Source organism: Microcaecilia unicolor, chromosome 8 (genome assembly GCF_901765095.1).
Source record: "Microcaecilia unicolor chromosome 8, aMicUni1.1, whole genome shotgun sequence".
Classification (NCBI taxonomy): Eukaryota; Metazoa; Chordata; class Amphibia; order Gymnophiona; family Siphonopidae; genus Microcaecilia; species Microcaecilia unicolor.
In genome coordinates, this window is record NC_044038.1 from 143,976,021 (window position 1) to 143,999,073 (window position 23,053).

Consider the following 23,053-nt stretch of genomic DNA (forward strand, 5'->3'; position numbering starts at 1 on the left):
TGGCTCTGAGCCTCAGGAGCACTGCCATGATAACAAGATTTGGATGATTGTACCCATCAAAAATAGGAGAAAGTTCCCCAGGTAGTTGTAAGTGTAAGCTCATGATGCCGGAATCCAAATTCTATTCCAGTTGAGGTGGAAGAAAGGAAAAAGAGAAAGGAGGAACTACCAGGCCAAATAATGTATTAGCATCTTACATATGAAGCATGAATTGCAGCTGCAGTCATTTCAAGGATTTTTAAGATTAATTAACTGCTAACACACCAAAGAGTACAGAACAGTTACAGTGGGAACAACAATCTTATAAAGAAATGCATTAAAAAAGGGCTCCTTTGTTCAGGGCTTTCAACTTATAAGTGGTGACACATATGTAAGTAGCGATTTTGCAGCCTATGCATATAAGTGCCAGATGTTATAAACTGAATGTTCAAGGGGAGTCAATGAAACCTAGAACCAAATGAGCAGTTAGCTGTCACACATGATTTGGAGAAGGCATAATGCTGATGTGCAAACTTTTGAAGCATGCTTATGTTGCAAAATAAGAAATACAAGCCAAACTTACAACCAAAACATGCTTCTATGAAAACTGTGGGGATAATTCTATATATGGTGCCTAAAAAAATCAGCTGCAAAAAAAGTGCTATTCTATAAGCTGCGTTTAAAGTTAGGCATGGTTTATAGAATACCGCTTAAGCACAAGGCTCATGCATAAATTTAGGTACCACCATTTGCACCAATGAAAATGTGGTGCAAATGACCATGCCTAAATTTACATGCAGTGCCCCAATTACCGCATAACTCAAAACCATGCCTACATTCCACCCCAAAATGCCCAGGACCTTCTGATTTATCATGTGCCCACATTTTTTGGACTGTGTGTAAATTTAGGCAAGGATCCCAGCCTAAATTTACATATGTATATAACGATTATAATCTAATTAGTGCAATAATTGCTAGCTTTGAAATATAGATCTTAGTACGCTATAATATCAGACTATTAAGGTTAGTGTAAGATTTCCCATTGATGATTGGTGTTCACAGTTGGAGCTCTTGACAATTCTACCTGATACTGTCTGCATGTACTAGCACCAGAACAGCTGTTTGTGAAAATAGATATTTGTCAGAATACAGCACATGGAGCCTAAAAAAGCTAAGAGCAATGGTGGTAGAAATTTGTGGCCTAATGTAAGGTGTTGATCAGCATTTACACCTAAGACTCTAATGGTGGGCTGAAGTGTCACAGTGGAAACCAGTTATATTGATAGGAATAATTGGTTTTACACCACCCTTCCAGGAGAACAGAATGCCTTGGGTTTTATCAGATTAAATAAGATCTAATTTAGAGGTCCTTTTACTAAGGTGTGCTGAAAATATGGCATGTGGTAGTGTAAGCGTGGGTTTTGGGTGCATGCAGAATCATTTTTCAGCACACCTGTAAAAAAAGGCCTTTTTAAATTTTGCCCAAATGGACGTGCGGCAAAATCAAAATTGATGCATGCCCATTTTGGGTCTGAGACCTTACCGCCAGCCATTGACCTAGCGATAACGTTTCATGTGATAATGGGCGGTAATGACCTATTAATTTATTTATTTAATACATTTATACCCCACATTTTCCTGCTAGATGCAGGCTCAATGTGGCCTTACATTAATCTGTAAGAAGGCTACAGTACAGAAAGTACAATTAAACAGTGTAAAAGTAAGATAGTAAACATCATTTAAACAACAATGTGTAAAAGATAATGGAGATAATAAAGATAATTAGTGTCCAAGAGTCTTGATTAAACTAGGAGTTAATCAGAATTATGTTGAACCTGTAGAATAAGCCTTCTTGAACAAGACGGACTTCAATAATTTTCTGAAATTTAAGTAGTTCTATGCATGTCAAATTCCACTTGGTGCACGTCCAATACGTGTGGCAGAAAATACAAATTGTTTTTTGGTTGTGCATATCGGATGCATGGCAAAAATGAAATTACCACAAGAGCCATGCGGTAGCTGTGCGGCAACTCCATTTTGTCACGTGTTTGTCACGCGTAGACGCTTATGCGGCTTAGTAAAAAGGCTCCTTAGTATGTTGTGTAGTAATATCTTGAGGTGAGTCTTGATCAAGAGTGCCCAAAATTTGTATGTCATTTGCATAGACATAGGAAGTTAAATCTAATGATTGTATTACAGTGAGCAGGAGCGACATAAATTTATTAAAATGTCCAAAAACTGTTGTGGTTCAAAAAACAAATAATTCTTAGACTCAAAACTAACAATACATTGACAAGGAAAACAGCACAAAGGTCATGCTTAGAGACAAAGCTCTAAGCTGCAAAGCTAGAAATTCCTGACATCTCCTCTGCGTGTCTGTCATTAAATCAGGAAAGGTCCCAAAAAACAACAAGGCAAACGATCTGCAAAATCCAATATGAGAAAGAAAGCCAGCAGATCAATGTCACAACAAAAAGATTTTATTGAAGATACCGTGTATGAACAAATCGCCCGACCAATACCAGTGCCCTTGCTTTGCTGTTATATGATGTCAGATTTTATTATGCTTTTATATATATGTTTATATGCACTGTCATATAATTGTTGCATTATATACACTTCTTTTATATATATTTTCTTATATATGCTCTTTTATGTACATGTATATATATATTATTTATATTGGACAGTGCGTAGCGATATGTTTATTCATGTAATTATTCTAGTATACTCTCTATGTATACCTAGTAATATTCCATATTTTATTAATTGTTTTTTGTCAATTTATATATTTGATATATTATGCTCGTATGTGTGTTATAATTTATTTATTATGATCTATGATAATTATTAAATATTTGTTCATTGTAGCCCCTGACGCAGCCCTAGGTGGGCAAAACACGGCCTGTGTCGGGCGATTTGTTCATACACAGTATCTTCAATTAAATCAGGAAATACATGAATCTTACAACCAAACATAGCTCATCCATGTGGCGGAAAAATATATGCAAAATATGGTTCTATCTGGTTCAAAGATGGTAGATTCTTGCACTTTGTAAGCTATATATTTGTTATGTTTAGAGGCAGTATCAGACCCTTTTCTTATTATGCAGTGATTCATGTACCAGGGAAGTGAAACTGTTTCCTGATGTTGAACTGCTGTGCTGGCAAAGTTTGTAATGCTATTATAAGCAAATAAAGCAGTTCTCACAGGGAAGTTTCTCATCAAAAGGATTAAAATAACATTTAGCATTTTATTTCAACTTAATCCCTACCATGTTAAAAATGTAAACACCCTTAATCAAGACAAAAGAAAATCTGTAATAAAAATTAAATATTTTAGTTATATACTTAAAAAATACTAACTTTATTTTACACAATTCCTGTAACAAATAAATGTGGTTAGCAAAGAGCATGATGAAAGAGATTCCACATATTAAGAGGCCTTTGTACTAAAATGCAATGTGTCAAGCAGTTCACATGAAAAATAGCTCAAAATGCTTAAATGCTCAAAAAATGCCAAAATGCAGGTGTTTTATGCTCTTTTAAATACAAAGTGCACTTCTGAAAAATCACTTAAGTAACTTTTGCAGTAGTAAGCTTTTGTGCAAAGCATACTTTGTGCATCACTTTAAGCAAATGCATGGAAATCAAAGCGTATTCCATAACAATGTGCATAACCTAATTACTTAACAAGCTAATCAGCACTGGTAATCAGATGTCAACAACCAATCAGCACTAATTGATATTAATTAGAAGTTACGCGCGTTACTTGCTAAGTGTATTCTGTAACATGGTGCGTGTAAATGTAAGTCGCGTGGTGGAAAAGTGGACATGGTTATGGGCGTAGAATGGGAAGGTCATGGGCATTTCTAAAATCTATGCACATGGTTATAAAATACACCTGTTCTACGCCTAATTTAGGTCAGATTTTACTTGGCGTAACTGACCATGACTAAGTTTAGTCACATAGACCGGTGCTCAGCAGTGGTGTAGCCAGACCTGAGATTTTGGGTGGGCCCAGAGCTAATATGGGTGGGCACTGTATATATAGCAGTGTTTCTTGTGATATTACAAAATAATGTCTTAGAATGCACTTGATAATGGATTTCTAAGTAGTCTGCCAAAAAGCTGCCTTGATCAACATACCCACATACATATTTAATGGAAAAATTGATATTTTTGATATAATTACATTATCCCATATCTTAAAATTGACCATATATAAGTCTACTACAATGACAAACCTCTCAACCCACATGACAGGATGCTGCAATATAATTACATAGGAAAAATGTATTTAAATTCTGGCAGTACCTCAATAATAGCAATACAAAATCCCTTCACTGCCAGGTACTTTGTGAAGTAACACTAAAGCCTGCAAAGAAGCTCCTTAACAGGAATTCAACATGAATACCAACAACAGTACTTTTATAAAGGCAGACGTGAATATATATAGAAGCAATACACATTCCGTTGGAAAATTCAGACAAGTCAGACTCATACCACACAAACCACATGCCAGCAGAATCTCTCACCTTGGTCACATGCAGAACACATACCAACCCTCATCAATTACAGAACAGAGGACCAAAAATTAAGATTTGTTCTGTAGCCCGGCATCATCTCTTCTCTGCCCTTCCCTACCCCCCAATCCATCCCCATAGCCCGGCATAATCCTTACCCTTCCCTTCCCCACCATCTATCCCTGCAGTTAGGCATCAGCTCTACCCTAACTCCCCCAGTGGGATGTAGCCCATCCAAAAATATACATTCCAAATCAGCAGCCATACACTTTATTTCTGTCCTGAGCAGTAAGGCCAAAGTTAGCCCATCACTATTCCTGGAAATACTTACTATGACTTCAGTAGCCTGCCTCTGATTTGGCCACTGTACCCTCATCATCAAGCTCATCTATTGGACATTCATTTGCGTTGGGGCACTTTAAAAAAGCATGTATTACCACTTATTTCTAGGGCTTAATGTATTAGAGTTTCCCCATTTCTGTCAATGAGGAAAATCCTTTTACAGAGACTTCTTAGAGCGCTACTAAAAGTATGCATCCCTGTAGAGATACACTTATCTTTTCTATTTAGTTCCCATACAGGGACTCGTCTATCTGAGAAGGTTGAGAATGAGTAACAAATGTTGCTGTTATGATTTTCATAAGTGGTGTTAAGTGGTTAATAAAGCTGCGGCCAATGTGTTACCACTTTATGTTTGTTTGGAGTGATAACTTGTTATTTGTGAGAGGCAAAAGGGTGAATGTGAGTGACAATGAGGGACATTTTCGAAAGAAACATATAAGTGTGAATTTGGACGTTTTACAAAGACGTCCAAATTCTGAGGCGGGGAGAAGGTTATTTTCGAAAAAGATGGACGTCCATCTTTTGTGTTCGAAAATACCATGGACGTCCTTGGATTTGGATGTCTTGCGATTTGGACATCTTTGATTTTCGGCCATTTTCGAAAACAAAAACGTCCAAGTCTAAAACATCCAAATTCAAGCCATTTGGACGTGGGAGGAGCCAGCATTTTTAGTAGACTGGTCCCGCTCACATGCCAGGACAGCAATCGGGCACCCTAGAGGGCACTGCAGTGGACTTCATAAAATGCTCCCAGGTACATAGCTCCCTTACCTTGAGTGCTGATCCCCCCAACCCCCCCCCCAGAACAAAATCCCACTATCCACCACTACTATAGCTCTTACAGGTGAAGGGGCACTTATATGTGGTTACAGAGGGTTTCTGATGGGTTTTGGAGGGCTCGCTGTTTCCTCCACAAGTGTAACAGGTAGGGGAGTATGGGCCTGGGTCCACCTGTCTGAAGTGCACTGCACCTACTACTAAACTACTCAAGGGACCTGCTTGCGCTGTAATGGACTTAAGTATGACATCTGAGGCTGGCATAGAGGCTGGCAAATAATGTTCTTCATCACAATTTTTGGGGTTGGGAGGGGGTTAGTGACCACTGGGGGAGTAAGGGGAGGTCATCCCCGATTCTCTCCGGTGGTCATCTGGTCATTTGGGGCACCTTTTTGTGCCTTATTCATAATAAAAACAGGTCTAGCTGAAAACGTCCAAGTTTTAGTCCTGGGCATCTTTGCTTTGTTCCATTATGGCTCAAAGACATCCAAGTCTTAGGAATGCCCAAGTCCCACCTTAAACACACCTCCGATATGCCCCCATGAGATTTGGATGTCCTTGCAACGGACTTCTGAGAAAGACGTCCGAAATGTAGTTTCGATTATACCGATTTGGACGTCTCTGTGAGATGGATGTCCAAGGACCTTTTTATGGACACAGGTCTGGTATGGTGATAAGCGGGGAAAGTTTTTTTGAGTAAAAATTTGCTTCACCACATTGACGAGGGTAGGTAGTGATGTACTGAGCATTCATGCCTGACCATGAAACAGTGACTGTTACATTGAAAATTGGCTAAGCTGCAGAGACATCTTATACTGAACTACCATCTTTCAAACACTATTATTATTATTGTATGTGGGGATTGTGTTTTGTTGTTTGTTGTTTTATGATTTACTTCTCCCATAAGGGGTTTTCATTATTTGAAGTCTTGCAGCTTAGTAAAAGTGGTCCTTTGTTAACAATGAATATATTTGACTTTTAAAGGTTTTCCAATAACTGCTGTGATAAGAAATTTAAATAATCCTACTCTAGGCATTTGTCTATTTTAAAAGAACAAGTGAGCACACACTTGAAGCTTACAGTAATTCGCACATTTAGGTCCTTATTCTATAAAGGTTATGCTCCTAAATATATGCTCCTAAATTAGGAGCATACTCTATGCTCCAAAATAGATTATGCTCCTAATTTAGATTTACACATGATTTAAGTTAGTGTGGCTCCTCATCCCCAAAGTTGAGTGTGGATCCCAGTGCTACACACTATTCCATAAAGTGCACCAATCCCAGAATGCCTGTTATAGAATACCGTTCAGTGCCAGATTTTGTCCGTGTCAAATTTTGAACGCCGTTTACTAAATCCAGCCCTTATAGAATTGCCCCAGTGTATACATAAATAAAAATATTCACTCAGAAAATATAGTATCTACTTTGATGTGATAGGTGTTCCTGTGAGCGAAAGATGGGTAGAGCAGAGCAAGGTTAAAATAATATATATGTGCTGACTTCTACCAGCATATAGCTGCATAAACTTATCCTTGTATCAGAGCAGGTGAAACTTTGCATAAATCTTTTTGGGTAGGCTATTTTGTAAAGACACATATGTGCATATATTAACAGTATTGCCATACTGGGACAGACAAATGTCCATCAAGCCCAGCATCCTGTTTCTAACAGTGGCCAATCCAGGTTATAAGTACCTGGCAAGATCCCAAAACAGTACAATACATTTTATGCTGCTTATCCTACAATTAAGCAGAAGATTTCCCCCAAGTTCATTTTAATAATGGCTTATGGACTTTTCTTTCAGGAAGTTCTCCAAGCCTTTTTTAAACACCGCTAAGCTAACTGCTTTTACTATATTCTCTGGCAAAGAACTCCAAAGTTTAATTACACGTTGAGTGAAGAAAAATTTTTCTGATTCATTTTAAATGTACTACTTTGCAGCTTCAATGCTAGTATTTTTGGAAACAGTAAACAAGCGATTCACGTCTACCCATTCCACTCCACTCATTATTTTATAGACCTCTATCATATCTCCCCTAAGTCATATTTTCTCCAAGCTGAAGAGCCATAGCTGCTTCAGCCTTTCCTCATAGGGAAGTCATCCCATCTCGTTTATCATTTTCGTTGTGTACCTTTTCTAACTCTACCATATCTTTTTTGAGATGCGCTGACCAGAATTGCACTCAGTATTCGAGGTGTGGTCTCACCATGGAACAATACAAAGGCATTATAACATCCTTATTTTTGTTTTCCATTCCTTTCCTACTAATACCTAACACAACTCGGGCATTCGGCACACACTCAGACGTATCAACACCCGCCCCCTTCAATACCACACTACAAGCCGTATCTTCGATAGAATTGGATTTATTTTGGCCGCAGCCAGAAATAACATCGAAATTGTTACAACTTAAACAAATTACATTACATCTTCTAATAATCATTATGCCAGCATTTGCATTTCTACCCGGGTACACAGCTTCTACACGTAGTTGCATATTCTGGGCCACAGGCCAAGCCGTACCAAGCCCCTGTGGCCCCCTGGGCTGTTTTCCATGCACCTGACATCACTTGGTGTCTCCCGTTGAAGGAGGCACCTACCACATTTACAAAATGACGTTCTAGGCCTCCCGGCCGTCGAAGCCAGGAGACAAGCTGTATACACGTTGTTTCCTTATAACAAGACTGCTCACATGCAAGCCTACCATTTGCATCAACTTGATAACTTTCCACACAACACTTTCTGCAGCAGTAGTTACCCCAAACTTGTAACTGTTATGTGTCAAGCTGCTGTGTACCCATTGCTGGCTGTGCGTAAACATTGTAGTCTAACGCCTCGCTTTTCTGTCTCCAAATTCAAAAGGACTTCCTGTGCAGTTCGAATTCCTCTCTCCTCCTCCCTTGCTCCTCCCCTTCTTTCCTGCCCCCTCCCCTTGCTACCCCTTGTTTCCCTCCCACTACTACCTCTGCTCTCTAGCTGGCCCTCCCTGTACCCTCCCCCACACTTCTGTCTTCGCTGGCCTTCAGCCATGTTGTGGTCGGCCCCCCTTTAACGGGTGTGCCTGGTTCTTTCTATTTGCTTTCTTAGCCACAGCACATAGGCCTATGTATGTATGTTTCATCCCTGCCAAAGCGTCCTGTTATAAAATTCTTCTCCACGTACAATCCAGTGTAATCATCTGTAGAAAAATAAAATGCTCCATTATTGTCCACAGTTGGAGTCTTCTACTGCATCTCATTGGAAACAGGGAGTTTTTCCGTACTAGAAATTATACTTAAAAATAATACTAAGCAATTAAGCAAACTGATTTGTTTAGTAGTTTTCTTTCCAGTTCCCCTTTTTCTCAACAGTGATTTTCATGACATGTGAGACTGAACTCACTGATAAATCAGTCTGAACATGAATAATGTGTGCAATCTTTGAGCTTTAATTTTTCTTTCTGTTGTTATCTGCTGTGACAAGTACATGTCTCTGTGAAATCTGCTGCAGATTACTAGCAGTTTAAGAAGAATAAACAAGCCAGATGTCTGTTGATTTCTTTTACTCATTGTTAAAACTGTATAGAAATTCTAGTGAAGCCTAAGTGTTTGATTACAGAGTTTTTGTTTTCTAGAATTTAGGAAAATTACTTTCTAATATTAAACAAAATATTTGTTTGTTTCCATTTGCTTCTGCAGCCAAAACATCCTAATCCTGACTGGCGTTATTCTGCATCTCTACGAGCTGGAATGCAAAGGTAAGCAGACAGTTAAAGCATTTTAGAGTGTAATTCTATAAGGTAGTTGCAAGCTCTAACAACTTAAATAAATGTTGGTATTTTAGTAATTTACACGGGGCAAGTAGTCACTTATGTGCCTAAACGACCTCTTTTTTTTATTTTTTTATTTTTTTTTTTATTTATAGTTTTAAATTTATTATACATTCAAGGGTAAACCTTGTACAGAAATTCAGGTAGAAATCAAATCTTTATATCCCAAAAAAATTTCACATTATTCTATTTTTCAAAAAGAATATTTAACAAAAGAAAAAATGGAATAATTAAGAAAATATAAAAATGTAGATTAACAAATTACAACCTTTCTTAGACCTCAACCAAAAACAAAGGCAAATGGGGAGAAAAAAAGAGTTAGAGAAGATTATATAGAAGCAATTTACAAAATAAAATATAGAATTTCAGGCTACATTTCCTCCAGTATTCATTTCACTTGTTTCGTCTCTACAAACAATTTCAGTTGTTCCGGTGCAAAAAAGATGTATTTAGTTTGTCCCAATTTCACCACACATTTGCATGGGTAAGCAAGGAAAAAGGAAGCTCCTATATCCATAGTCTTTTGTTTTAACATCAAAAATAATTTCCTTTTTTGTTGTGTAGCTTTGGTGATATCGGGGTAGATCCATATTTTGGAGCCATGGAATTGAGCATTCATATTTCTAAAGTAGAGCTTTAGAATGGCATTATAATCTTGCTCAAATACCAGGGATATAATCATTGTGACTCTGTCAGTTATAATATCTGTAGATTGTTCCAGTAAATCAGATATATTTTGTAAGTTCAGGTTTGCTGCTTCGGGACCTTGCGTTCCTTCTCTGTTCTTGGGAATATAATATATTTTATTTAGCGGGGGTATAGCCTCAGGGGAAAAATGAAGTATTTCTATTAGGTATTTCTTGAAGGTATCTAGTAGTGTTATCCCCGCTATCAGTGGAAAATTTAAGAGTCGGAGATTAAGGCGCCGATTAAAATTTTCAATTTGCTCAATTTTTTGCCTCATATTTATTGAATCTTTCACCGTTGTATTTTTAAAAGCATTCAATACTTCAACCTCTTTTTGTAACGATTTTACTTGTGTGGTTGTATCCTCTTTGACAGAGTCTACAGTCTGTTTTAATTCCGCAAACTTAGTATTTAAAGATAGTACGTCACCTGCAGTCTGCTGAATTGTTGTGGTGATTTGGTCCAAAATCACCTTCAATGTTTGTAGAGTCACCTCCGTAGTTTGTGCCATAGGGTGTAAATTCCCCGTGGCTCCCCGAGTCGATAATTGTGCTCCTGGGTCCTCACTGGAAACTTCTTTCGGCCCGACTTCCGAGACGACGGGGTTTCCCACCAGGGGCAGTTTCGACATCGGGCTAGGTGGAATCTGCGAAAACGATGGAGGTGAAAGGGAGATTTCCTCTCCCAGAGGGTTTACCGCTTCTCCGGTTTTCCCCTCAACGGGATCCTCTCCCCGTGTCCTGGAGGTACCGGGGAAAAAACGCTCCAACGAAGTTTGACCCGTTACAGGAGTTGAGGTAGGTGGAGGCACTACCCGCAAAACCCCCTTACGCTTATGGGGCATTGTAAAGCAGGAAAAAAGAAAGTCGTTAGGCACAATTTTCATGGAGCGTTTTCATATCCACCCGGTGTAGCGGCCATCTTGAATTTTCTCCCCTCAGCCTCTCCTACCTAAACGACCTCTTATAAAATACCGACCATTGTATAATTATGCATGATATTCGCATGATGGGTACTTTGATGGTGGGCTTGTGCATTGGTAGAGTTTGTGTAGAGTATACAATCATATGCATACATTATAAAAAAAACTACAGAATGTTCTTGCTAACATCTAGGCACAGGAATGCACAGTGCATGATTTTGGCCGGTCACACTAGTATTTCACAAAGAAAAGTAGGTGCCTAGTTTTCTTTATAAAATGGGCATATGATAGGCACCTTAAATAACTATTTTAATAAGCACCTCATTATGGAATTACTCTCTTCACCCTTATTATTTCTACAGTTCCATTCCTAGATCAGTGTAGGCAATAGAACAGACTGTGAGAACCACAATGTGGATCAATTAAACTCCCAATGTACTGTGAACACTATTTTTACACACAGTTTAGAAATTATCCTTTCATGCTGATCTTATTCTTTCCAGCCCAGTTGAATGTTGGAAGGAAATTATATATAAGTTGTCAAAAATGGTTGTCCATCTGTCTATCAGTCACTATAGCAGCCAAAATAAAATTGTCTGCCATCTGTCAGTGTGTGTGGCAAAGTAGAGCTCTGAAAGCTTAATGGAACAGGCCCAAATTTGGCATGGGGGAATAAGCAGGGAAAAAATACACTGAGCATGAAAATGGGCAAGATCAGATTGCGGGTTCAGGGGAAATAAAATCCCCCCAATGTCCCAATGAATTCCTATGTCAGAGGGAGTTCTAATACCTGCAGCAAGTAACATGGCTGTTAGGGAACTGTTCCTTTCAATCTGCCCCTTCCTTCTCTTATCCTCTAACATACATGCAAAGACACACAGGTATAGAGAACATGTTTATGTTTATTAAGAATGTGATATACCGCCAATTCCAGCACAACAGGATAGAAGCGGTGTACACATAAAATCATATAGGAAAAGAATGTCCTTAAATATAGGAAAGATGACAGTTAAGCATTCGAGAGAGTAGACAGAGCAAAACAATCCCCGCACACTAGGCTCCGATTCAGAGCTACTACAAACTTCACCAAATGCCTGCTGGTTAAAATATGTTTTTAAAAGGGACTTGAGCTTGAGGAAAGACTCGTCACTTCATATTTTACCTGGCAGATCATTCCAGAGTTTAGGTGCTAGAAAGGAAAAAGTAGATTGATGAGTAGAATCATATACTTCTATACATGCACATACATACCTACACCAGCATACACACATGCAAGCATGTACACAGACACATGCATGGAGACACATATAAACAGACACTTGCAGAGACACACACGTATACATAAACACAAAGATATACCCTACCTCCATGAGTTATGCGTTCCCCACCCTCTCCACCCCTATTGCCACACACCTATCCCTGCTGGGCTGGATTTTGCTTGATCTGATGTGTGTTTCATTTTCCTTGTTGAAATTCTAGTTTGAAACCTATTGACTGAACCATATATCTTTCATCATTGATGCTATGTTTGGTGACACCTAGAGGTTAATTCTATAAACTGGGTGCTAACATTTATGTACCCATTCCATATATAAATGTTTGGACTAATAGCATATACCTGCACAGATGCATACCTATGCTTATATAAGCCAATATGCTGTCTAAGCACTAGTCTGTAAATATGCAACTATTTTATATTGCATATATTTGCAAGGGGGGCATATATATTGGGGCATGGATAGGACATAGGCAGGGCTCCCACTTATGTGTGTTCCTTACAGAATACTATAAGTTGTGCATATTCCCTGCCTCATTTAGGCACCCACATGTAAGCCAGCTCTTTGGAAGATTCTATAACTGGGTACCTAAATGGGCCAGTCCCAATCCAGTCCTTGGGGCACACCTAGTCCCATTGAGTTTTCAGGATATCCACAATAAATATTCATGAGTTAGATTTGTATACAGTTGGGGCAGTGCATGCAATCTATCTCATGCATATTCATTCTGGATTTCCTGAATACCTAATGGGACTAGGTGTGCCCCAAGGACTGGGTTGGGAATGGTTGATTTAGGTCCCCACCGGGTGGTAGAGTCTATTATGTAATGTAACCTAGGCACCTAGGTTCCATATAGAATACTAATGTGTAACCTTGTATTGGCATGCTTAATATTTAGATGCCTGCATTTATACCAGTTCTATGACTGGTGTAAATGTGGGCATCTAAATGTTAGGCATGCCAATACAGGGCCACATACTAACATTCTATAATGGAGCTTGGGCACCTAGGTTCTGTTTTAGGACAGGGTCCTACCATCTACCCTTGGTGCATCTACATGCACCAAGTATGCAGTTATAGAATTGATCTTTAATGACTGAACAATGCAGTCTGCTCTGTGTATGGCATTTTAGAGGGAGAGAAGCATGGCATCCTTTAGCTAAACCTCCTTAGTTAAAATATTAAATGCATCCTTTGAAATTTGTTGGTAGTGACACCTAGTGGTTGAATATATTATCACAGTTGGTTTATTACCTTATTCTTTCGAAACCAACAGTTATGCTTAACAACTGCTCCTATCAAACTCCCCTTGACCACTCTCTTCCAGGTCAGACATACACACAGAGACAACAGACACACACATGTGCATGCATGTATACACACACACACACACACACACACACACACACAGCAACACCCATTTGGAGACAATGCACTCTCCTTCCTCACCCCCCCCCCCCCCAAGAGAAACAGTTCACATGCTAAGGGACTGGAAAGAATTTCTTGAGCCATACATAGACCATTTAGACTTCTTATAGATGGTCTGTCTGCCCTAAATTGACACTCTGGGATTCTGCAATGTCAGTAAACTGTAAAGCACATCTGAGTAACTGGAATGCTATTATTCTGAAAAACCTAAAGACAGTCTGCTGTAATGATTTTATTTTCTGTTTGCAAAGTAAGCAATTGCTGTAAGTAAAGTACTGCTGACTATATTCAGTGGGAGCTGGTTAGCCACAGCAAGTCTTTCAGAGAGAGTGGGTTTCTAAATGAGATTCTTTCAGTGAGTGTATGTGCAAAAACAAACTAAAAGGAATGAACATAAGGTGGCTTGGAGAAATCCAAACAGCTGACTGGATTGACTAATCAATGGTTATGTAATACCAGTACCCCTTTAGGAAGACTAAACTTTATTGCCTATACCCAAGTTATACGTGCTGTATACCACCTTGGATAAATTTCTTCAAAGGATGGTAAATAAATCCTATTACAGTGATTTCCTAATAATAAAATGCAGACCATATCTGATCTTTTCTAAGTTTGAGTTTGTAGTGCTTTTGGATACTTCCAAATTTCCATTTTTTGTGAACTCTTTTGATGTAGTTAGTGGGGCAGGTTTGCAATCCTTATATAATTCTATTCAACTCAGTACCCATATGCCTCAGAAATTGCATTCAGTGAGAGCAGCATAACAACTTACGGGTTAATATTCAGCCGACAGCAGTCAGATTTTTTTCAAAATGCTACTGGTTAAAATAGACCCAGATATTCAATGCCAGGTATATATGTGGATACTGGCACCGAATATCTGGGTCTTTGGTGATCACCAGAAGCTATGCACTCAGGCATCCTTTTAGCTTTCACTGTCAACTTTTCTACCTGTTTGGCTACCATATGATAAGAATAGCCATACTGGGTCAGACCACTAGTCCATCTAGCCCAGTATTCTGTTTTTAACAGTGGCCAGTCCAGGTCACAAGTACCTGACACAATCCCAAAGAGTAATAACATACTATCAGGTTCATTTTTGAAAGAGAAGGACGCCCATCTTTCGACACAAATCGGAAGATGGGCATCCTTCTCACAGGGTCGTCCTAATTGGTATAATAGAAAGCTGATTTTGGATGTCCCCAACTGCTTTCCATCACAGGGACGGCCAAAGTTCAAGAGGGTGTATTGGAAGTGTAGCGAAGGCGGGACTTGGGCGTGCCTAACACATGGACGTCCTCGACCCATAATGGGAAAAAGGGCGTCCCTGATGAGCACTTGGACGGCTTTACCTGGTCCTGTTTTTTTTACGACCAAGGCACAGAAAGGTGGCCAAAATGACCAGATGACCACTGAAGAGAATCGGGAATGACCTCCCCTTACTCTCCCAGTGGTACCTAATCCCTCCCACCCTCAAAAAACATCTTTCAAAATATTTTTTGCCAGCCTCAGATGTCATACTCAGGTCCATGACAGCAGTATGCAGGTCCCTGGAGCAGTTTTAGTGGGTGCAGTGCACTTCAGGTAGGCGGACCCAGGTCCCATCCCCTCCCTTCCTGTTATGTTTGTGGAGGAAACAGTGAGCCCTCCAAAACCCACTACAAACCCACTGTACCCACATCTAGGTGCCCCCTTCACCTGTAAGGGCTATGGTAGTGGTGTACAGTTGTGGGTAGTGGGTTTTAGGAGGGTTTTGGGGGGCTCAGCACACAAGGTAAGGGAGCTATGTTCCTGGGAGCATTTTATGAAGTCCACTGCAGTGCCCCCTGGGGTGCCCGGTTGGTGTCCTGGCATGTGAGGGGGACCAATGCACTAGAAATGCTGGCTCCTCCCATGACCAAAGGGCTTGCATTCTATTGTTTCTGAGATGGGCGTCCTTGGTTTCCATTATTGCCGAAAATCAGAAACGACCAAGTCTAGGGATGACCATCTCTAAGGACGACCTAAATTTCAAGATTTGGGCGTCTCCGACCATATTATCGAAACAAAAGATGGACGTCCATCTTGTTTTGATAATATGGGTTTCCCCGCCCCTGCATCGGGACGTTTTGCGAGGACGTCCCTTTCGATTATGCCCCTCCATGCTACCAATCCCAGGGTAAGCAGTGGCATCCCCATGTCTGTATCAGTAGCAGACTATACACTTTTCCTCCAGGAAATTGTCAAAACCTTTTAAAACCCAGATATGCTAACTGCTGTTACCACATCTGGTAAAGAGCTCTAGAGCTTAACAATTCATTCAGTGAAAAAATATTTCCTCCTATTTGTTTTAAAAGTATTTCAATGTAACTTCATTGAGTGTCCCCTGGTCTTTGTACTTTTTGAAAGAGTAAACAAAATTGATTCACTTCTACTCATCATACGTACACCACTCAGGATTTTGTAGACCTCAATCATATCTCCCCTCATCCTTCTCTTTTCTAAATTGAAGAGCCCTAACCTCTTTAGCCTTTACTCATATGAGAGGAGGTCTATCCCCTTTATCATTTTGGTTGCTCTTCTTTGAACCTTTTCTATTTCTGCTATATCTGTTTTGAGATACAGAGACCAGAACTGAAAACAATACTCAAATGGCCATTTAATCCTACCCTCTGTTTTCTGTCCAATAACCAATTCCAAAACAGAACATTGCCTCCTACCCCATGACTCTTTAATTTTCTCAGGAGTCTCTCATGAGAAACTTTGTCAAAGGAATTTTGAAAATCTAGATATACTACTTGAACCGGCTCACTTTTATGGATATGTTTATTCACGCTTTCAAAGAAATGAAATAAATCGGTGAGGCAAAACTTCCCTTGGCTGAAACCATACTGACTCTATCCAAGAAAACAAAGTTTATCTGTAATTTCCTGGAATAACCCTAGAACCCTTTAAAAAATTGTCATTACAGGTACTACGAATGATTTTAATGACAGGTTGCAGATTACTAACAGCAGATCAGCAATTTCATGTTTCAGTTCTTTCAGTACCTTTGGATGCATGCCATCTGGTCTAGGTGATTTACTACTCTTTAATTTGTTGATTTGGCTTAATATGTCCTCCAGGTTCACTGAGATTTCTTTCAGTTCCTCCATAACATCACCATTGAAAACCAATCCTGTTACAGGTAGATCTCTTACATTTTCTTTTCTAAAGTCTGAAACAAAGAATTCATTCAGTCTGTCCACTATGGCCTTTTCCTCCCTGAGTATTCCTTTTACTCCTTCATGAACTAACAGTCCCATGCATTTCCTCACAGGCTTTCTGCTTCTGATGTACCTGAAAAACATTTTACTGTGAGTTTTTGCCTCTGCGGCAAGTTTCTCTTCATATCTTTTTTAGCCTTCTTTATCAGTGCTTTGCATCTAACTCACCAATACTTATGTTGCTTCTTATTCTCTTCATTTGGGCCCTTTTTCCATTCTTTGAAGGATGTTCTTTTGGCTCTAATAGCCTCTTTCACTTCACTTTTTAACCATGCAGGCTGTCGTTTTCTCTTCTTTCCACCTTTGTAAATATGTGGAAAGCATCTGGTCTGGGCTTCTGAGATGGTATTGTAAACAGCATACATGCCTGATTTAAAGTCCTAACCTTCGCAGCTGATCCTTTTAGCTTCTTTTAACCATTTTCTTCATTTTATCGTAATCACACTCAAAAATGTAATGCTGCTACAGTAGATTTCCTATGTGGCTTCACTCCAGATATTAGCTCAGACTTGATCATGTTATGATCACTGTTTCCCAGTGGATTGAACACTGTTACCTGTCATACTATGCCCTGCATTCTACTAAGGACTACAATTTGTAACCTGTTAACACAGTGTCCCATTGAATGTCCTCTTTCCACCAAGTCTCTGAGATGACTATTATATCTACCTCATCTTTTAGTGCCATATACTCTAACTTTCCCATCTTATTTTTTTAGGCTTCTAGCAATTGTTTACAGGCACTTCAAATTGTGTTTTTCCCTTGCATATACAAGCTGCTTACAAGTTGACAGGGATAATACACATCCTTTACCCTGCTCTCTTCTTAAACTCTCCTGACTTTCTTTCACCATTGTTAAGTAGAGGAGTGTGGTAGCCGTGCTAGTCCACTCTTAAGGTTATCAATAGAAATCAAACAAAATAAAACATGGAAAAGAAAATAAGGTGATACCTTTTTTATTGGACATAACTTAATACATTTCTTGATTAGCTTTCGAAGGTTGCCCTTCTTCCTCAGATCGGAAATAAGCAAATGTGCTAGCTGACAGTGTATATAAGTGAAAACATTCAAGCATTACTATGACAGTCTGACAGGGTGGGAGGAGGGGGGTGGGTAGGAAGTATGCATGGGGACATCAAAGCATATCATTGATATTCTAACAGGATGGGTGTGGATAGGTGAGGGGAGGGTGATCAACAGAGACATACAGCTTTATGGTTTATAATGGGCTAGGAACCCCAGATCCTTGTTAAGTTCTTTCTGTTGGGTGTTAAAATATTCAATCATTCTGACTTCAAAGGTCTTACGTTTTGTATGGTTTTAAAGTTACCTTTCAGGATTCTCACTGTGAAGTCACTGGTACAGTGTCCTGGTCCTGTAAAATGTTGACCAACAGGCATGGGAACCCTGCTGGCACCAGTATTGTTCATGTGATGTCTATGTAAATTGAATCTTGTCTTAAGCATCTGGCCTGTTTCTCCAATATAGCATCCTTCGTTACATTTTTTACACTGAATGATATATACCACATTGGAAGATGAGCAAGTGAAAGATCCCTTTATGTTGAATATCTTTCCTTTGTGGATGACTTTGGGGTCCTGTGAAATATTTTGGCATAGTTTGCAACTGGATAAATTACAGGGAAGTGTGCCCTTCTGTTCCTTTTCAGTCTGTGATGGAAGTTTACTTCTGATTAGCTTGTGTTTTAAATTGGGTGGCTGTCGGAAGGCCAGTAACATCCCTGTAGGTCTCCTCTATGTACGTCTCTGTCTCCCTCATCTCCTCAAAATTTGCTACTCTAGCCTCAATGGACTCGTTCTCTGAGAGGTAGGAGCTCTTTGCATCGGGCGCACACATATAACCTCTCACCAACTTGGAGATAATCATATATGTGATACTCAGTGCAAAAGATTGGATAGCACCCCTCTTGCTGATGGACTGCTGTCTGCATCTTAGTATTACTGAGTTGTTTAATAATTTAAAACTTGGTACTAGGGATATTAGACATATAAAAGAGCCTTTAGATTATTTGGTATATTGTGTGATTTATTTAGTGATGAGGACTCCTCTCTTGTTATCCTAATTAGAATAACTGACTATAAATTAAGACTATAAATGAAGAGTTGTGCTAGGGGTGGGCGGGAGATGAGGAGGGTAGGTGGGAATGAAGATAAAGTAGGCCTGCTTTGCCTTCTAGAGGCTACTTGTTAATGCTGTAGGCTGCAGCAGAAAGTTCAAGTTTTAAAACTATGGAGAAAAGGATTTTACACTATGGAAACTAAACTATGAGGTAAACCAAATTAAAAACAAAAACTGGGGTTTCCTGTGATTATCAACTCTGTATTCCTTTATTTAAACTGGCTAAGTGTACTGTTTTAAATGGGGTATCTTGGGACTTTCAGCTCTGCTCTACACTGCTGCTATGGTAAACTCTAGAATAGAACAATAATACAGAAACGTGTCTGTTCACACTACATAGTCAGCAGGGAAGGAACATAGTAACATAGTAGATGATGGCAGAAAAAGACCTGCACGGTCCATCCAGTCTGCCCAACAAGATAAACTCACATGTGCTACTTTTTGTGTATACCTTACCTTGATTTGTACCTGTCATTTTCAGGGCACAGACCGTATAAGTCTGCCCAGCACTATCCCTGCCTCCCAACCACCAGCCCCGCCTCCCACCACCGGTTCTGGCACAGATCATATAAGTCTGCCCAGCACTATCCCAGCCTCCCAACCACCAGAAGAAAACGGGGGAAAAAGTTCTCAGAAAAGGTGACACACAGCAAAACTGCTGGAGTTAGGTCAAAAAAGAGACGTCACCATCACTTCTTTAATCATTGGTCTCAAACCCCTCCCATCCTACCTGTGCATAGAATTTATTTGTTTTTCGAAATTTGCTCAAATTTGCTTACACAACCAAGTTGTAAGGTCTAGAGAAAAAGAAAAAAACACTTAGCTGGCTGCAGCGTCTAGGACACGCATCCGCACCCGACGGACCCATTTCATCGAGGGGCTTCTTCAGGGGCTAAGGACGTTGCCTCCAGGCTGACAATCACTGCTCCAGTGGGTGTGTACATAGCAGGGGCGTATCTGGAATCCGGCGGTAGGGGGGGCCAGAGCCAGAAAGGGGGGGCACATTTTGGCCTCCCTCCCCCACCCCCCGCCGCCACCGCCGCCTCTCTCGACCCCCCTGCTGCGACGTCAGACGCCGAACTGGATTCAACGAATCAGCACTGCAGCGTTACTTCCTTGAAGCACATGGCCACGGAGGAAGACGAACTATGCAGATTGCGGGTCGGACCTCGGCTGGCGGGGGTTGGGGCCCCCCGCCAGCAAAAGTAAGCAGCGGGGGAGGGTTGACGGCGGGGAGGGGGGCCAGGGCAAAATCTGCGGGGGCCCAGGCCCCTGTGGCCCCACGCAGATACGCCCCTGGTACATAGACTCATTGAATCTGCCTGGCTCAGGCTCCAAGCTCAGTCGCTGCACCTAGAATAGTCCATTAGCTGCTAGCCTATGGAACCATAATAGAGTCTTTAAATGCTAAACAAACAAACAAACAAAACCCTATTCCTTAAACTGCCTTTGCTAAATAAGTAAAGTAACTTAAAAATAAAACACACCTATGGAACTGTAATAGAGTCTTTAAATGCTAAACAAACAAACAAACAAACAAACAAACAAACAAAAGCTATTCCTTAAACTACCTTTACTAGATGAGTAACTTAAAAATAAAGACACTGAGATTATCTATTTAACTCTAAGTCTACCTTTACCAAGTTTAAAAGCAATTTCCTAGCAAATAATTTACCACTGAAGTTTTGTCCTGCTCTGGAAGTCCTTACAGCAGCTCTTCTGGACCCATACACGATCACACCCAAGTCCCACTCCTGTTTCATGCACAAAAGTTCTTCACCCCATAAACTGCACTGTTCCCTTTGATTTTTGCAGCTCAAATGTGTGACCCTGCATTTTTTTGCATTAAATCTAAGGTGCCAAATTACAGGCCATTCTTCTAGCTTTTCTAAGTCCTTCCTTATGTTATCCACACCATCTGGGGTATCTACCCTGCAGACTTTGATATCACCTGCAAACCTTATCAGACAGCCCTTCAGCAATATCGCTTAGAAAACTTTTATAAAGAACCAGCCCAAGAACTGAACCTTGAGGCACACCACTGGTAGTATCCTTTTCCTCCGAATGAGCTCCTTTTACCACTACCCTCTGTTGCCTTCCACTCAACCAGTTCCTAACCCAGTGAGTCACTTTAGGGCTCATACTGAGGGCACTCAGTTTATTTATTAATAGTGTATGCGGAACCATGTCAAAGGTTTTGCTAAAATCTAAATACACCACATGCAGTGCTCTCCCTCAATTCAACTCTCTGGTCACCTAGTCAAAGAAATTGATCAGATTGTCTGACGAGACCTGCCTCTAGTGAAAATCCGTTGTATTCCAAAACCTTTGGGGGGTTGTTTACTAAAGCTTAGCTTGAGTTATCTGCAGCAGGGCCCATTTTATTCCTATGGGCCCTGCTGCAGATAACTCAAGCTAAGCTTTAGTAAACAAGCCCCTTAATATTCTCTGAATTACAGGGGAACTGGAAAACAGTATTAACAATAACTGAGCTACACATTTACAGCAAATACAGCTGTAATACAGCAGGTGTTTGGGTTGCCTTAATAATGTCTAACTAAAGTTTGGAATGGTGACCCAATTAATAGCTGCTTTAAGGCACATATTGCTTTTTGGTTTGGAAAGATACCAAGATTAAAGTAAGAGAAAAGATGAAATTCCTTTGTGGGTTCTAGAAACATACCATTCTAATCTGTATATGATTTATCTAGCGCTGTCCACATGGAAGAGTCTGGAGTCCTAAGAGGAGGACCAGGGGGACCAGAACAACAGTGGCCCACTGTTTCCAGTGCAACACTAGGTAAGAAAACAAGACTAATTGTATCTCTGCTGAGAGTGACTACAGTTTATTTCAGATTAAAATGTTTAAAAGAGGCCATGAAACTGACAGTCTATTCTCTAATTCAGCAATACTTATGAGAAGAGTTGGTCATAGTGTCCTGATGTAAATGCTCAAGCCTAGATTGCTGTATAATCTTATGCCCCGTCCATGCTCCACCCAGGTGTACACTAAATCAGATTAAGGTGCCTTTTTATAGAATTGTGTGTAGCCAGAATATTGCCATGCATGTGCATATGTGCACATATATGAGTGTATATGCCGGCATTCTGTTCAGTTGTGCACATTCCTGCTGGCTAAATATTGGTGCCATCTTTCTAGAATTACCCCAAAGGGCTAGATATATTGCACATTAATGTATATTACTTAAAATGGGTCCTGTTACTAACAATGGGACCTATTAACTATTTATGTATTCATTTATTTGAAATTAGCTCAATCTTTTTTAGTAGTAACTTAAGATGAGTTACATTCCTGTCCCCAGAAGGCTCAAAATCTAATCCTCTGATATTCCTCCAGCATTGAGCTGCACAGTGACTGCCTGACACTGGCGGTCAGACTTCATATTCAATGCTGGGCCGTATCTGGTGACCTGTATTGAATAACTGGTTTCATTTTTGATTGCAGCAACTTAACTGGTTAAGCCAATATTCAGCGCTAGTTGGTTAAGTGCTTTGGTCTAGATTCTATATATGGCGCCTGAAAAATTCACATGGAAAAAAAACATGTGTAGGTGTTTTCTCTAAAGTATGTCTAAATTGTATAGAATAGGCTTAAATTTCTGTGCAGTATATAGAATATGCTGAGTACCGGTTCACACGTCTAAATTTAGTCACAGTGAATTAAGCCAACTAAAACCTGCTGTAAATCCTAACACTTAACTTTGGTGTAGAGTGGGTGAATTCTACAACAACGCACAGAGATTTTAGAAATGCCCATGACCTGCCCCTTCCACGCCCATAGCTACGCCCAGTTTAAAACTATGAGACTTAGAATTTATGAGCACTATGTTATGGAATACGCTTATAATTAATGCCAGTTAGTGCTGATAATTGCTTGTTAAAATCAGCACTGACTAGCT

The 23,053-nt window shown here is 39.9% G+C and overlaps 1 protein-coding gene across 1 annotated transcript in view; it reads left to right on the forward strand.

The window, feature by feature from the left end:
• The window catches only part of LOC115475451 (protocadherin alpha-5-like), a 101,601-nt gene that overhangs the window by 42,208 nt on the left and 36,340 nt on the right, over positions 1-23,053 (forward strand). The window contains exons 2-3 of the mRNA XM_030211181.1: positions 9,305-9,363; positions 21,845-21,933. Coding sequence (XP_030067041.1) covers positions 9,305-9,363; positions 21,845-21,933 — 148 coding nt within the window. The remainder of the gene's footprint in view (positions 1-9,304; positions 9,364-21,844; positions 21,934-23,053) is intronic.